Here is a 15,430-nt window from a genome sequence, read left to right on the forward strand (position 1 = left end):
AGTAGCCATAGCCCATATGCGATTGCCCGTTAGAAACGTGCCAGCAAATCGACGGTCCAATGATTTTCGAAGCAAGCAGCTAACATCCACCATCAAGCCACTTGTAATGCAATGATTGGAGGATCGAAAATCCGCCATAGCGAACCCCACAAATCCTCTGCAACCAAAAAAAGAGCAAAAAGCACCTAATAAAGATGGGAAATAAAAAACAAAAAAGCTCGCTCCCGGTTCGAGAAACCTGAAGAACCCATATTCATAATAATCACCCGTATGGGAACCATTTCTTGGTGCTGTTGCAAATCGCTTGAACCTACTAGCCTTGTAGCAGTTGACCATTACTCGAGGCTTCCTCGGCCAAATCGCTCGACACCGATTTCGCTCTCCTTGTTCGAGAACCCACTTGTCAAAACAGTCAAAGCCAGACTAACTTTATCGCCATCTTCCATATCTTCTTCGCCAATGGCCAACCCATTTCAAGTTTCTGCATCTTCTATGATTGGTATGGTTCTGTCTGTCTACAGTAGTTCAATTCGTGATTACTTAATTTATTTTTTTTGGCAGTAGATAGAGTACGCTTTGTACATCATAATCATTTAACGAATAATACAGACTGGATACTGTCCAAAGTGGTCAACCATTTAACGAATAATTCAACAACACCCACATTGCTTAATAAAGTTTGCTTTTTTCTTTTTTTATTATTATTATTTTTTTGATTAATTTGGTTGCTGAAGGTTCTTCGAGTGAGAAATTGCAGTCTGCATCTTCTGGTCTCGTCGGGGAGAATGATCTGCTGATTGTCGGCCCAGGTGTTCTTGGTCGCTTGGTTGCTGAGAAATGGCGCCAGGTAGTCAACGGAAATTTAGTTATTGGTGTGTTATTGTAGTTAATCAAGCTCGGGGCTTTGATTTCCTTTTGGTTCTTCAGGCTTATATATGGGCACTGTGCCATTCTTTTGGGATTAATGTACTTGATAGTTGAGAAGAGGCTAGTGCTATTGGTTTAGAGAGTATATTTTATATTCATGTATTGTTGAGCAGGAATATCCGGGCTGTAAAGTTTATGGGCAGACAATGACCACGGACCACCACGAAGATTTGATAAAAATGGGGATCAATCCATCAGTGAAGGGAACTAAACCAAGTCATCAGTTTCCTTATGTCATTTTCTGTGCACCTCCATCGCGATCCTCTGACTACCCTGGTGATATCAGGTAATAAACACAGAAATCATTGTTTATGAACTGGTGAATGGGATGGATTTATAATGAGAAATGTAATTTCACAGTAGAATATGCAATTATGTTGTGGATTCAAGTTCATAAAAAGACTTATAGATGCTTGCGCATCATAAAGTAATGGCCCATAGTTATAGATAAGGAGCTGACGAGTCATCACATATATTGAGAGAGGAAAATTGAAGTCTTTGATTGATTCTAATTACTTGATATTTTTCCCATTAACGCTTATTTTACTGATCAGGGAAGCTGCTTTGAGCTGGAATGGAGAAGGATCTTTCTTGTTCACATCAAGTTCTGCACCTTATGATTGCAATGACAATGGAGAATGTGATGAGGTGATACCTCCAACTTGTATTGATTATTTTGCTGGCGACTGAACTCAAAATATAGTTCTTTGAATATTTTGTTTCAAAAGGAGTTTTTTCCTAGTTATATCAGATATCGTATTTATCTTGTAAATATATACTTTCAACTGGATCAGTGGAGTTCATGCAATATAAATGTGTTTTCTTTTTTCATAAAATTTCAATCTGTTTCCACTCAGGACTCTCCTGCAGTGCCGATTGGGAGAAGTCCAAGGACTGATGTGCTTCTAAATGCAGAAAAAGTAGTGCTGGAGAGCAATGGCTGTGTACTAAGATTGGCAGGGCTTTACATATCCTTTCTTAGACTTGAATTATGAGGGTTTCATGTACTGTTTGGAAGGGAAATTGTAGGCAGATTCCTTGGGATTTGATATTAGCTCTGTAATCAGTAAAACCTTAATTAATTGGCCCTACAAAGCAGATAGAGGTGCGCATGTTTACTGGCTAGAGAAGGGGACTGTTGAAGTTCGTCCAGATCACATCTTAAATCTTATACATTATGAGGTGAATACTTAATTCTTTTGAATTTATAACCTATGCATCCTGAATTGTGGTCAGTTTTTGTTTCCCAGTTCTTGTATGTCAGTTTCCTGTCATTTGCTTTCTGTGTTAAATAAGAAGTTTCATTGTTTGTTTGCTTATCATGCTTTAGGTGGTATTTCTGCATCATTGAAGGCCGTCAGTTTTCCTTGCAGTTTTGAGTGAATTTCGCTTACAATTTTCGTTAGTGGCATAAAGTAATGAAATGTGTTTTGGTCCGGTTTCTATTCTGACAGGACGCAGCTTCTCTCTCTATTGCAATCTTGAAAAAGAAATTCCGTGGCCAAATTTTCTTGGGTTGTGATAATCATCCATTATCCCGGTATATTACTGTCGATAGTGACCTTATTGAGTTTTCAAGGAGTTCTTAAATAAACTTGTGATATTTCATAATAAAGTAGCCATCCTGTAAGTCTCTCTCTCTGTCCCTCTCTCTCTGCAGGCAGGAGGTGATGGATTTGGTTGCTAAGAGTGGGAAATTCAGTAAAAAGTTTGAAGGCTTTACTGGTAGGCCTCCTTTCTAGTGGGTGATAAACCTATCTCTGATTGTTAATTTTGACTTCTTACTAGTTTCTACTTCATCTATCCTCCTAATTTGGATGAGGAACTTTTATGTTTTTCTCGTTCCTTTTTGTTATTTGATCGTCAGAAATTCACACATTGCTAGTCTTTGTAAATTCAGGAACCAGTGATCCTTTAGGCAAGAGACTAAACAACTCTAAAACTCGAGAGGAAGTAGGATGGGAGCCAAAATACCCCAGCTTTGCTCACTTTCTTGGATTATCCGACCAACTGTAATGTCTTCCACAGTGATACAAAGTATAAAAGATGGACAAGAACCGACTCAAGTGAATCAAAGAGATGGAGCTATTGAGTTCTTTTGGATTTGTTCTTCTGTTAACTGAAGTATTGTAGAGGGGACATATTGGAGACAATTAGCTTATTTGGAGTGATTTTGCATTTGATTCAATTAGATATATGTATCTGTAGATTCAATTTGTTTTGATGACATCTTGAACATGCTTGATATGAGTTAGAACGCCATTGCAGTTGGAAAGTGAACAATTGCTTGGAGACAATGAACATAGCACACTTGTTTAGTACTAAATAATACTATATACTGCTCTGTAAACTGCATTAACTCTCCCTTGTTTCCCTCGGAAATCAAGGGCATGTGATGTGCAGGCCAATGCCATATTTGACGCAATGTTCAATGTTCTTATAATCACAAATTTATTGGCATTTGATGTTATTTAACCTGTGTTATATATTATTATATTTAGCCGGCATTGGATCACGAATCAACTTTATTTACTATTAGAATTAATAAAAAGGGCTGAATGTAAATTTTCTTTTAATTGGGGGATTTCAGATTTATCTTACAGATAAACTTCGCCTAGATATAGTTTGCATCACATATTTTAGCGAGGCAAGTGGGAACATGCAGGATCTTACATCACATTGTAAATTAAATAATTCCAAGTCAAGCTGACTTTGGAACCAGATTTACTACTTCCAACTAACTTATATTTGATTCCATTTCTCTTGCTGTGTTTTCTTGAGATCAGAAATCAAGAAACCGTGTAGAAAAGGCTATGGGGAAGATCTGCTGCTCGGAATCAGACGATGATGGTGGCTTGGATATTAAGGGGCTTCTGATTGTGATTATATTAGTTCTTGTTATCATGGCCGCTTGCATGCCTCCAAGGCAGCCAAGGGTTTATGCTGTTTATCGTTGCTGACTTGCTCCCTGTTTCCTCTGTTCTTCTCTGTTTTGGGCAAAGATTTCAAGTTTTTATTTATTTTCTTCTGATAAAGATTAGAAATAGAATAATCTTGTATTCTTGCTTCTCTTGATTGCAATAAACAATATGGTATTGTGATCCTTTCTTTCTTCTTCATAAATTTGGCTTTAGCTTATTAGCTTTGAGTTTGAAATGGGTCCAATGGGCTTCATTATGCTTTAATTAGAAAACAAAGAACCATTGTTACTTGGTGGATTTGGAACAGAGCAAGTACTTACCTGTTTTTAGAGTTAACAACTTTAAGGCCATTACTCTCTTTGCTTCTTTGATGAATTTACACTGTAAAATTTGTCTACCAAAAGCAGGAACTGATCATATTAAAATGGAAAAAACAAAGGCAAGTTGTTTCAAGGCCTATAATTAAGTGCAAGATTCTAACAAATCCTGAATAAAATAAATTCTCAAGTCAACTTTGCATTGTCTTCTTCTCTCGTTACAAGAACAAAAATAGATCAAGAAGAAAACTCTAGGCAGAGCTGTTAGCAATGGGGAAGAAAATCATAATAGAATCTGGTGATGATGGTTTTGATCTTAAAGGAATTTTGTTATTATTGGTTGTGCTTGTTCTTGTGATCATGGCTGTCTGTATCCCTCCACGAGGACGGAGGGGTGGTTATGCTGTATATCGTTGTTATCGTCGCCGTTAACAGAATTCTGCAAACGCTTTCTTGTTACTCCGTTCTCATTGCCTTTCAGGTATTTTTCAATTTATTATTGATGTGCAGAAATTGGCGAAGCACAAGTGTGTAATTTTCTTGTTTATGTATTTAATAATGCAAATAGTTAATGGTTTCTGGTTTGCTTTGCTCTTATTGCTTAAATTTCTTACCAGCTTTATTCTTGTTGAAAGGGAACATCACTCTCCTTTTGAACTTGAGGTTTTAGTTCAACTATTACATTAATTTCCAATGGATATCTACACAAAGTAACCAGATCTTGCCAGACAAGATAATCTGAATAAACACACAGATTTCAGAATACATAAATGACCACACTGTCTGATGTTTTTATTTAACTTTACATTTTTTTTACATTGGAAAAAAAATAAAAATTCAGCATCAATTCCTTGGGCTTTATTTGGTAAAATTACTAAAATAAAGCCTCAACTTTTCAAATGACCAGAAGCAAAGAAAACAATCGCTATATACATAAACCTATTATTGCCAGAGAATGCTACCTTGTAGAAGCAGCAGCAGAATCTTTTGCCATTGAGAGTATATACAGTATTCACATAACTCTGTCATAGCTGCATCCCTAATATTGTCTGTGTGAACTCTGGGAAGACCATGGAGAAGTAGTAGCATTTGAGATGAAGATCTCAACACGTAAGACTTCATGAATGGCACCTCGTTGAAGGACCCCTAAGACATCTTCCCCTTTGTCTGTTGTAAGATCCGTCAAAGATACCTTGCGAGAGTGAGACTCATCTCTCATGCGGAAGCCATAAAACCATCTGCCAAGCTTCCACCAATTTACACACACTTCCCGCTCTGAAATTTTGCAACTAAGGAGTGCGTCCATGACATTTCTAGCCTGCTCATTATTACATCCAAATACCACGCAAAGAAGCATAGATAATTAAAAACAGCTCGTAGGAAATAACTCTAGCCCATCTAGAGGTTAGGTTAAAAAAGATGAAGCACATGTGTTATAGCATATGAGGCGATACAAGCTTCAAACTAGGTAGAGCTGCAAAAGTTTACAGAGCTTTGCAAATTTTTAGGATTATAGCCAGAAATATATTATTTTTAACTCTTCAGAGACTATCACAAAGAGCTTCGTCACTGTTATATATCATAGGAAAAAGAAAATCTAAAGATATTATCACTAAAAAGGCAGAAAAGCATGCCATCTGAACAGCAAGAACAATCAATTCTTTGACACAAACTAGAAAAATGTGCCAGAAGAATTTACCGGTAGTTTCAGACAGAAAATGCAGTAGTGCAAGCCCACCAAGTTCAGCAACACATTTAGGTTCGGTTTGAAAAGGAACATTTGGATATCTTTAAATGCAAGTCGCATCAACCATAAATCTTGAATTGCTTTGTTATAGTCTCCAATCTCAAGAGACTGAGACAAAGAACGATGCTCTACAAACTCAATCACGGTAGTAGCTTTACCTGCCATCTCTCTATGCATTTTTATATAAATCTCCCTCCATCCCTAAATCATTATATTACTTACCAATTTAGGAAGCAAAACAAAAGGTATTAAAACAGTTATAAATAAGAAATTATAAGTGGGGTTGTTTCATTTTGACATAAAATGAATAAGCTACAAAGAACAAATAGAAAAGAGATCACCTTTATGACAGGAACCGAACAAGGAGAAAAGTCACTGATAAAAGAAACTGAAGGCCATCTCTCTTTGGTAAGAAATTCCCACAAGCAATCAGACCTACAAAGCTCACTCCAAAACCGAGAGCAACAACCCAATGCGCACACATCCAATACCTGAACAAACAGAATTGAATCATCAAAACAACACGACATAGAAGTTAAAAGGGGAAAATTGAAAAGAAAGAATTGAACCTCAAGATGTGATGCGATTTTTAGGGCAATATCGAAGGGGAGAGAGCTCTGTATATTACGCATCTCTGTTTGCTTCATTTAGAACTGAATTATTGAGCTTTCGAGCTTACATAGTGCATCGATTTTGATCTTAATCAAGATAAGCGAAGGAGTAAAGGTTGAAATTTTAGCAACGTCTAGGGCGCGCGCTCAGGAGTATGAAATGATCAAGCAAGCAGATGATTTTAATTTGCAGTCAAACTATCAAAAGTCAAAAGCACCAAACTGTTGCATTCTAAAATTCCACGACATGTCGTTCATAATAAGTAAGCACCAAGTAGGGAGTTCAGTGATATATATTTAAAATACGAAGGATTATATTGATATTTTTCACTGGCAAGCGAATATGAATTATCCACCTATCGTTATTAGATTCTACTCGATAAAGCAGCAAACACCCACCATGAAATACTTCTTTCCTCCATTACCTGCCTCACATTTTCCTTCATTTTTTTTGTTCTTTTCTTGATTTCCGTTGATTCCCACCAGTATTGTTTCACTTTCCTCCACAGCAACACAGGCAATACTGATCTGAAAGGTGAAATAAAAAATGTCCCTTTGTTTCTCTTCCAATTTGTTCACTCTCCATTCACCAAAATTTTACAGCTACAAAACTCGATTCTCTACTCAGTTTATCGATCAAATCCAGGTACACTCTTTTTCTTGTTCTTTATCGCCTTCTACTCCAATTTTATCAGAACCTTTTAAGTTTAACAGACACAGACTTAACCCCATTACAGCTTCTTCAACAACAACCGTTGAAACAACCCAATCTTCATTTAGAAGAAAGAACCCTAAAGATATTAACATTTTGGTGGCGGGTTCAACTGGGTATATTGGAAAATTTGTAGTTAAAGAGTTGGTTAATAGAGGATTTAATGTTATTGCCATTGCTAGAGAAAGGAGTGGGATTAGAGGTAAAAATAGTAAAGAGGACACTTTGAATGATTTGCAAGGAGCAAATGTTTGCTTCTCTGATGTGACCAATTTAGATATTTTAGATAAATCATTGAATGATTTAGGTGTTTCAATTGATGTTGTAGTGTCATGCCTTGCTAGTCGTTCTGGTGGAATTAAAGATTCATGGAAAATTGATTATGAGGCAACAAAGAATAGTCTTGTTGCTGGAAGAAATAATGGCGCTAACCATTTTGTATTGCTTTCTGCAATATGTGTGCAAAAACCCCTACTTGAATTTCAGCGAGCGAAACTGAAATTTGAGGCTGATTTAATGAAAGAAGCAGAAGAGGACAATGGATTTAGTTATAGCATTGTGAGGCCAACTGCATTTTTTAAGAGCTTAGGAGGTCAGGTTGAATTGGTTAAAGATGGAAAGCCTTATGTGATGTTTGGGGATGGAAAACTGTGTGCTTGTAAACCAATTAGTGAGTCAGATTTGGCTTCATTTATTGCAGACTGTGTGTTGAGTGAGGATAAAATTAATAAGGTATTGCCAATTGGAGGGCCAGGAAAGGCATTGACATCATTAGAACAAGGGGAAATGTTATTTAGACTATTGGGGAAGGAACCAAAGTTCTTGAAAGTGCCAATTGGGATAATGGATTTTGCTATTGGAATACTCGATTTTCTTGCTAATATCTTTCCTTCAATGGAAGATGCTGCTGAGTTTGGCAAGATTGGAAGGTATTATGCAGCTGAGAGTATGCTGGTTTTGGATTCTGAGACTGGTGATTATAGTGCTGAAAAAACTCCAAGTTATGGAAAGGACACTTTGGAAGAATTCTTTGAAAGGGTGTTAAGGGATGGAATGGCTGGTCAAGAATTAGGTGAACAAACTATCTTTTGAATGTTGCCTTCTGATAGATCTGATTTGTGTAAATTTCAATGTGAGATGGAGTCAGTTTTGTAAACACGGCCTTGCTTAAAGGTATGCAATTTGCACACCTTTAAATTTATATTGCTACTATCATGTGAACCGTGTGCAAAATTCTTCTGTAAAGATGAAAAAAATTGTAAATTTCGTATTGTTGTGTTGATCAATGCTTGACTTCGGAAACTATGTAGAAGACAATTATTCCTATAATCTGATTAGGCCAATGTCCAAACATGAACTTCAAAAATTTAAGAAAGGCTGGTTCTTTTCCATACTATCATTCAGTAACCTCTCCAAGAACAAAATCTTAGCCGAATGCTATTTATGAATCAAAGCGATTCTCCCTCATTTCTTGTTGATGTTTGTTGTTCATGCCTCCTTGTTCCACCTGATAAAAGGGAAAAAAAAAAAAAAATCTATCCACTGCAAATTGCCAATCCAAAACCAAGAATCCATTTTAAAGCTACGGGAGAGTCAGGTTTTGGTTGACACAAAACATGTATTTTAGCATATTCAGAACCCTATCATAGTAAAGGTATAAGTACTAAAACAATAAAAACGACAAACCAGGCGATAGCCTTTTTGTCGTTTATGTTGTTGGTCTAATTTGTTTAATCTTTTTCACAATTTTTTGGGTTTGAATTGTATACTGCAAAAACAAATTAATGTACATAAGAATTAAACGAAAGTATAATAACAAATAAAACTACTAAATTTCAGCAACAGAAACTACAGAGATATACAGAAATTACAATTTACAAGCAACCCATTCACTGAACTACTTAGAATTAAAATCATTCCACACAATTACAGCAATTCCTCATCAATTTGGGGAAGAACACAAAACAATATCATATCAGACAACCGTATTATTCACGTACGGATCCGGCTGTGAAGGGAAAAGACAGAAAGCGAGACGAGCAAAACCAGCAGAATGGAAGCAAACAATGAGAGGCCTACAGCACTTCCAACATGCCTGCAGAATTTATCATAAACATTGCAAATCTTTATCCAACCAGTATGGCTGTTACCCTTCAACCCTATATATGCAACTCCTCCGGCTGTGCCCGTCGCGGCCGCTACAATTCCTAACAGCACCTGTATCGTTGAATGGAATTATCTTTAATTAAATATAAAAAAGAATGAATCTTTTTATTTAATTATAATTAAAGAATTACTTACCACATCCCAAATTGTGTAGTAGAGCAAGAATTGTGTTGCATAAATTGGCTTAGCGATTACCCCAAGGGATGCGAGTGTTGTGATGATACTGTATAGGCAAGCAACAGATAATGCAGCTACCAAATATCTGCAAGATAGGTGAGGGTTATCCGTGAAAAACAATAATTAACCAAACTGATTTTTATTAATATAATTTCTAAATTTCAAAAAAAAAAAAAAAAAAGCAGGGTATTTACAATTTCTTGCAAGTGATTTTTTCAATTTAAATTATCAAATTGATTTTTATTTTCCTGCTTGAAAATCTCATAGTTGATTTTGTCAAAGCAGAGTTTTCAAACAGTTGCTAATAAATAATCAATTAATTCGTTTGGTTAACGCTGTTGATCAAATTAGAAAATGTCATCGTCTTATTTGTGGACTTTTATTGCATCAAATTATATTTCTCATATACGTACAATAACGTCGGCTTGTGTAATAAAATAATATTAAAGTTACTCTTTATGGCATGTACTTTGATGGTCAAACACGAAACTTAATAAATTTTGTGAACAATTCTTAATTTCCCTCGGTCCAAAAAAAAAAAAAAGGTTTACACCAAAATTAATACTCCTTTCACCAAATTTTCCATCAAATGAGGGAATATAATAATATTATAATGATCTAAAAATAATTAATTACAAGGGAAATAAAATTAAGAGATTTAAAAAAAAAAAAAAGATAAAACCAAGTATTAAAATTCTGAAACTAGTATATTAATTGAATATAATTCATTCTTTTTCTTTCACCAAAATTTTCAGCTGAGAATAATAATATCGTTATAATTGTTATTTACTTATTTCTTTTTATTAGTCAGTCATCAATCTTCACAGCTCTATGCTCATTTATCAAAGTATTTTGCAGATAGTACGTAAAATTTAAGTCACACCAATAGAATGATAATTTCTTTTGAAAATGTGATATGAATGCCATGAATATTACTCACATGAAGGCCGGCGAGTGATTAAACTTGGCTTCAACAGGCACTCTAAAGGGCAGTCCAGGCACAGAAGCATCCTCCGTTTGCTTGGCAGTGGACATGACAACAACAGCAGTTAGGGTTGCTGCAAACAATAAAACCCTAAGAGCAACATCCACTGCAAAATAATCAACACGTTTAGGAGGAGGAGGAGGAGGAGGCGGGAGCGACGCTTCCGATTTGCTGGCCTCTATGTCAGGCTTATCGGTGGATGCCATAGCTAGCTACGGTTGCTTTGCTTGTTGGTAATTAACTAGCAAATATGGTTAATCAAGACAGGGAGTTGGCATTAATGGATAGATATTAGAGTCTATATATATATTGATGGCTAGATTGGAGTTACCTGCACGTCATTTGATGATTTGGACATATACAATTTGTAAAATTTTATTATATTGCAAGTAGATTGTTGGAGCTATGATGGCTAGCTTTGAAAATTCTTTGCAAATTAATATTAATTGGAAAAGGGTTTTCCAAGTAAGTTTGATTGTGAACAGGAAATTAAAGCAGGGTTTTGCTTTCCAGCTTTTCTGTCCCAATCATTGGTGTGAACATGATTAACAATACCTCTTCTTCTTCTTCTTCTTCTTCCAAGTTTTCACTCTTTCGTTTATACTAATCTATGGCTTGGGGGACCAATTCAGACCTGTCAAAAACTATCTATATTGCTTCTTTTATGCCATTGATCTCTTCCTTTTTAAAAACAAATGTCCTCCTTTCTTCCAAAATGACCGGTAGCTTTTATATATATATATATATCATGTTTATCTTTTTCTGGTGTTGAAGAAATATCAATTGAAAATTATAATGAAAGACGAGATTATTATTCTCATCTGAATTGTTTAAAATTAGGCATATTGTTTATTATAGATTTGAGTTGACAGAATATTCAATTTTTATAAATAAAAAAAAATATCAGTTTAATTTTTAAATTAATTCATAATTATTGATTATAGGATTAAATTGTATGATTAGTCAATCTGATCCAATAAGAAGATAAACATTAAACTATCCTTTTGAAAAACCAAATTAATCAAACATACGATTATAGTTATTTTCATTCATTTAATTAATAATTAATTGTTATTGTTTTGTCATATAAAGAAAAATGAAGACTAAGACTATATTTGGACATATCATCTGCTATTGCAAAAATTGTGCCCAACCTAAGCTAGGTCAAATATATTTTTCGTTCGTTATATTTATTTTACTTATAAAAATTATAATTTTACGAAATTTAAGAAAATTAAATCGAACTTTGTTATTTAATAATGAATTTTATAATTGAAGTATAGAAACTTATCTTCTATGAAAGTGGGTGACAAATACCTAATCACTTAACATAATTATCTTTCTCTTGCTCATAGTCAAAATCTATAATCACTAACTCTCAAGAAATTATATATTCACAAATGGATTTATTATTCATATTGTTATTTCTTTCATAAAGCTTAATTTTCTGAAATTAAATAATAAATTAGATATTTTTTCTTTTTCGTATTTTTAAATTTTGTCTTATCTAGTTGGATTTTCTACTAGAATAAAAACATGAACATATATATAAACTTTAAAGGGTACCACTAAAAAATTTATTAATTTTTAACTAAAATAGGAAATTAATTAAATAATTAATATGAACAATTGGTTTGGATGCGGGCATGTAAAAAAAAAAAAAAAATCAAATGTTTGTGAATTTTAGGGAATTATAATAATTTTCTACGTTTGAGAATTCCGGAAAATTAGAACAAGGACATTAAATGTGCTGAAAGAATAGTAGCTGGCTAGACATTAATAGCAACTCCGGCATGGTTTATTTAATTGTCGAATCAGAAAAATAGATAGTTGAATAATAATATCTTTTTCAATGCTACTATTTATTGTTAAGCTGACGTGTAAAAAAAAAAAGTAGATATTGTGAATCGTACCTTTTATTTTCAGAATATCTATTAAACAGTGCGGCTCAACTATTTAAATTTTTTTACTATTAATTTTTTTTTTATCAGGCTCAACTTATTTTCTTTTATTTTAATTAGATATAATTTAAAAAAAATAATGCACATCATCATAAATTTCTATTCTGATTATGATATATTGGAGAGCCTTTTTTTCAAATTCAATATTCACAAATAGACTTATAGGCACATCACCGTTAACATTTTCTATTTACTATATCATATAAGCCACAACCCACAATCACATTGAAGTTGCTCTAATATTTAGCCAACATGCTATTTTAGCAAAATTACGGGATATGTTAGAAAAATAAAGTACTTTCTCTGTCGCAAAATAAAAATTAATTTTTGATGATTATTTTTATCGTAAAATATAAATCGTTTTAAGTATTTTAAGGATAATAAATGATATTTTTTCAATATTACTCTCATTTATATTAGATATAATAACTATTTCACAAATTATTTTTATTTTTGAAATAAAAAATAATTTAATTAAATTATCTTTAATTTTATTATAATTAAAAAAAATTAATTATTTCTTACTCTCTATGCAAAATCCTAACCATTTGTACTCTGGAGTTATTAAATGTCGGAAATATAAATGACATTGAAATTGAAATTGAACTAGACAAGTCATTGGTCCTTTCACAAGCTTAGCTGGAAAACTTCGAGCACTCACTCTCAGTTGTTTTTCTTTTTTATTCTTGAAATAATTTTAAGTGATCTGTCAATTTATTTATTATTAATTTTAGTTATGTAATTTTTAAATATATTTTCTATTTCTATTTGAATTTAATTTTACTGTAATAATTTTGTAGTTTCTTTATTTTTTTAATCTCCGCCGGATCATAAGATCTAAAAAAATCTTTTTCCCTTTTAGCAACACTTTATTGATTAATAAGTTAATTTTATTTAATTATATTAATTTTCTATCTTTCACTTTTATTTTACTTTATTCATTATACTCTAATTAATAATTAAAGGAGTAGATTTTGAAATAATATGTAATAAAAAATAAAAAATGTATAAATAAATTTATTGCTTAGATTAGAAGTTGGCCAACTGCCAACAGTCGACAGGTTGATCAATAAGTAAGAGTGTGGGTATATATCTAAAGAAGCAGAGTGGTTTTGCATTTTAACTTTAAATTGTAATCTAGGGCTAGAGAGGTCATTTCATATAAGAACATTCATAAGCCTTAAAATTAAAAAAAAAAAAAAAAAAAAAAAAAAAAAGAAAAAGAAAAAAAAAAGAAGAGAACTGCTATTTGATTTCAACTATAAGGGGAAGAAGAAATGTAGTATGTGTGAAAGGCAGAAAGAGGAAAAAACAAGAACTGCAAAATCAAATTGAGTGTCTGGATAGGATTAGAGGATCCTATCTATAATCTGTTGTTGAAGTTTGACCAATTATAGAATAGGAACAAAGACGATGAACAAAGCCACACAAGCAAAAGTATTCAAGTTCTAGATACTCTCCTGACTTTGAAGTTTGAAAGATCTAAAAGCATTCAAAGCTGCCTCACTTTTTGTCCAACCCTCCAAAATGTACAGTCTCTAAGTTCTCTCGAAATAAAATCAACTAAAGCTTTTACCATTAAGAAAAGGAAAAGATGACATAAAGCCAATAAGCATTTATGGCCCAACAAGTTCACATCTGTTCTATTTTTATGACATATGTGTCCTAAAATTGATGGGTATATGGTGCCCTTTGGGGAGTGGTAAGTTACTTCCAAAATGGCTGCATTTTATTAGGATGATTTCTGTTATTGTTTCATATCAGTTTCAACTTGCCCACCTCTTTTGCTTTAAATGCATTTGACTCTATCCCACTTCCCTCCTAAAAATTGCTAAAATAAATATATTTCTTGTTTGCCCATTTCCCCTACTTGAATATGTTTATTTAAAGCTACTTCTTTTCTCTTTCCCTTGTATGCAAATTCTCCAATTCTATCTTTCAAATTGTAGGTTTCAAGGATAGCTAAACCGAGGCCATGGATGGTGTGGAGAGAGGTATTAAAGAAAGAGGAGGAGAGAGGACTACTAGTACTACTACTTTCTTGTTTTTAAGAGCTGTGGCCTTAGTGCTTACTCTTGCCGCTGCCATAGTTCTTGGGGTTAATAAGCAAAGTGAAGTTGTCCCAATCAAACTTGTTGATTCTCTGCCACCATTGAACATTCCTGTTACTGCTAAGTGGCATCACTTGTCTGCCTTCGTGTAAGTTTCTTGATTCCTCTTTCCATTTTTCTTGGATCCAAACTCAATTATATTTAGTTATTACTCCCTCCATTCCACTTCAAGTAATAAAAACTTTTTTACATTTAAAAAGTTGACACAAAGTTTTATATTTGGGCAGGTTCTTTGTGGTGTCAAATGCCATAGCATGCTCATATGCAGCAATCTCTCTACTACTCTGTTTCTGTGGAAAGAAAAGCATGGGGGCTATAATCATAACTCTTGACCTATTAATGGTGGCCTTACTATTTTCAAGCATCGGAGCAACCACAGCTATTGGATTAATGGGTTATAAAGGGAATTCACATGTGAGATGGAACAAAGTATGCAATGTTTTTGGCAGATTTTGCAACCAAGGGGTAGCTGCTATTGTCCTCTCTCTTATTGCCGCCATTGCTTTTCTCTTGCTAGTTATGCTTCGAGCTTTGAGCCTTCATAAGAAATCTAAATGAACTGCTTTTAAGTCAACTCTTTTGTCTTGGCTGTGTAATATCTGAAGCTTTTAGAGTCTGTTACCTTGTTTCGTTTCCTCGTCTTATGCAAAAGATTTGAGATAAAATGGTGAAATTTTGCAGTTGTGTTTCAGATGAACATAATTGTCTGCTTATAATCCATGAATAACACGTTAAAGCTCTAAGCTGTCTTGGTGCTTTTAAAAGAAAAGAATACTTACAGCATATCACACAACA

At 33.7% G+C, this 15,430-nt stretch overlaps 5 protein-coding genes across 6 annotated transcripts; 3 read left to right on the top strand and 2 right to left on the bottom strand.

The window, feature by feature from the left end:
* Positions 1-172: 172 nt before the first annotated feature.
* On the top strand, positions 173-4,030 carry EMB2799 (NAD(P)-binding Rossmann-fold superfamily protein). Its single transcript, XM_012214014.4, has 9 exons — positions 173-499; positions 735-847; positions 1,041-1,213; positions 1,482-1,575; positions 1,785-1,895; positions 2,020-2,109; positions 2,382-2,467; positions 2,588-2,652; positions 2,828-4,030. Exons 1-9 carry the CDS (start codon positions 271-273, stop codon positions 2,941-2,943), a joined length of 1,077 nt encoding a protein of 358 aa, XP_012069404.1. The 5' UTR covers positions 173-270; the 3' UTR covers positions 2,944-4,030.
* An 890-nt stretch (positions 4,031-4,920) lies between these two features.
* Positions 4,921-6,691, bottom strand: LOC105631825 (F-box-like protein). Of its 2 annotated transcripts, XM_012214013.4 has the most exons (4): positions 6,482-6,687; positions 6,254-6,403; positions 5,865-6,113; positions 4,921-5,483 (listed from the first exon to the last, which is right to left on the bottom strand). In XM_012214013.4, exons 1-4 carry the CDS (start codon positions 6,557-6,559, stop codon positions 5,205-5,207), a joined length of 756 nt encoding a protein of 251 aa, XP_012069403.1. In that variant the 5' UTR covers positions 6,560-6,687; the 3' UTR covers positions 4,921-5,204. The 2 variants fall into 2 exon arrangements, with proteins under 2 accessions (XP_012069403.1, XP_089579942.1); XM_089723816.1 differs by having other exon boundaries at positions 6,254-6,691.
* Positions 6,692-6,901: 210 nt separating this feature from the next.
* Positions 6,902-8,521, top strand: PCB2 (NAD(P)-binding Rossmann-fold superfamily protein). The gene has a single exon (XM_012214011.4). The coding sequence runs from the start codon at positions 7,071-7,073 to the stop codon at positions 8,325-8,327; it is 1,257 nt and encodes a 418-aa protein (XP_012069401.1). The 5' UTR covers positions 6,902-7,070; the 3' UTR covers positions 8,328-8,521.
* Positions 8,522-9,045: 524 nt separating this feature from the next.
* LOC105631823 (CASP-like protein 1D1) lies at positions 9,046-10,894 on the bottom strand. The gene is made up of 3 exons (XM_012214010.4): positions 10,519-10,894; positions 9,537-9,663; positions 9,046-9,452 (listed from the first exon to the last, which is right to left on the bottom strand). Exons 1-3 carry the CDS (start codon positions 10,767-10,769, stop codon positions 9,228-9,230), a joined length of 603 nt encoding a protein of 200 aa, XP_012069400.1. The 5' UTR covers positions 10,770-10,894; the 3' UTR covers positions 9,046-9,227.
* Positions 10,895-14,271: 3,377 nt separating this feature from the next.
* LOC105631822 (CASP-like protein 1E1) lies at positions 14,272-15,326 on the top strand. The gene is made up of 2 exons (XM_012214009.4): positions 14,272-14,723; positions 14,863-15,326. The coding sequence occupies exons 1-2, from the start codon at positions 14,500-14,502 to the stop codon at positions 15,191-15,193; spliced, it is 555 nt and encodes a 184-aa protein (XP_012069399.1). The 5' UTR covers positions 14,272-14,499; the 3' UTR covers positions 15,194-15,326.
* Positions 15,327-15,430: the final 104 nt, after the last annotated feature.

This window comes from Jatropha curcas, chromosome 7 (genome assembly GCF_041381405.1).
Source record: "Jatropha curcas cultivar XTBG-Jc1 chromosome 7, XTBG_Jcur_1.0, whole genome shotgun sequence".
Lineage (NCBI taxonomy): Eukaryota > Viridiplantae > Streptophyta > Magnoliopsida > Malpighiales > Euphorbiaceae > Jatropha > Jatropha curcas.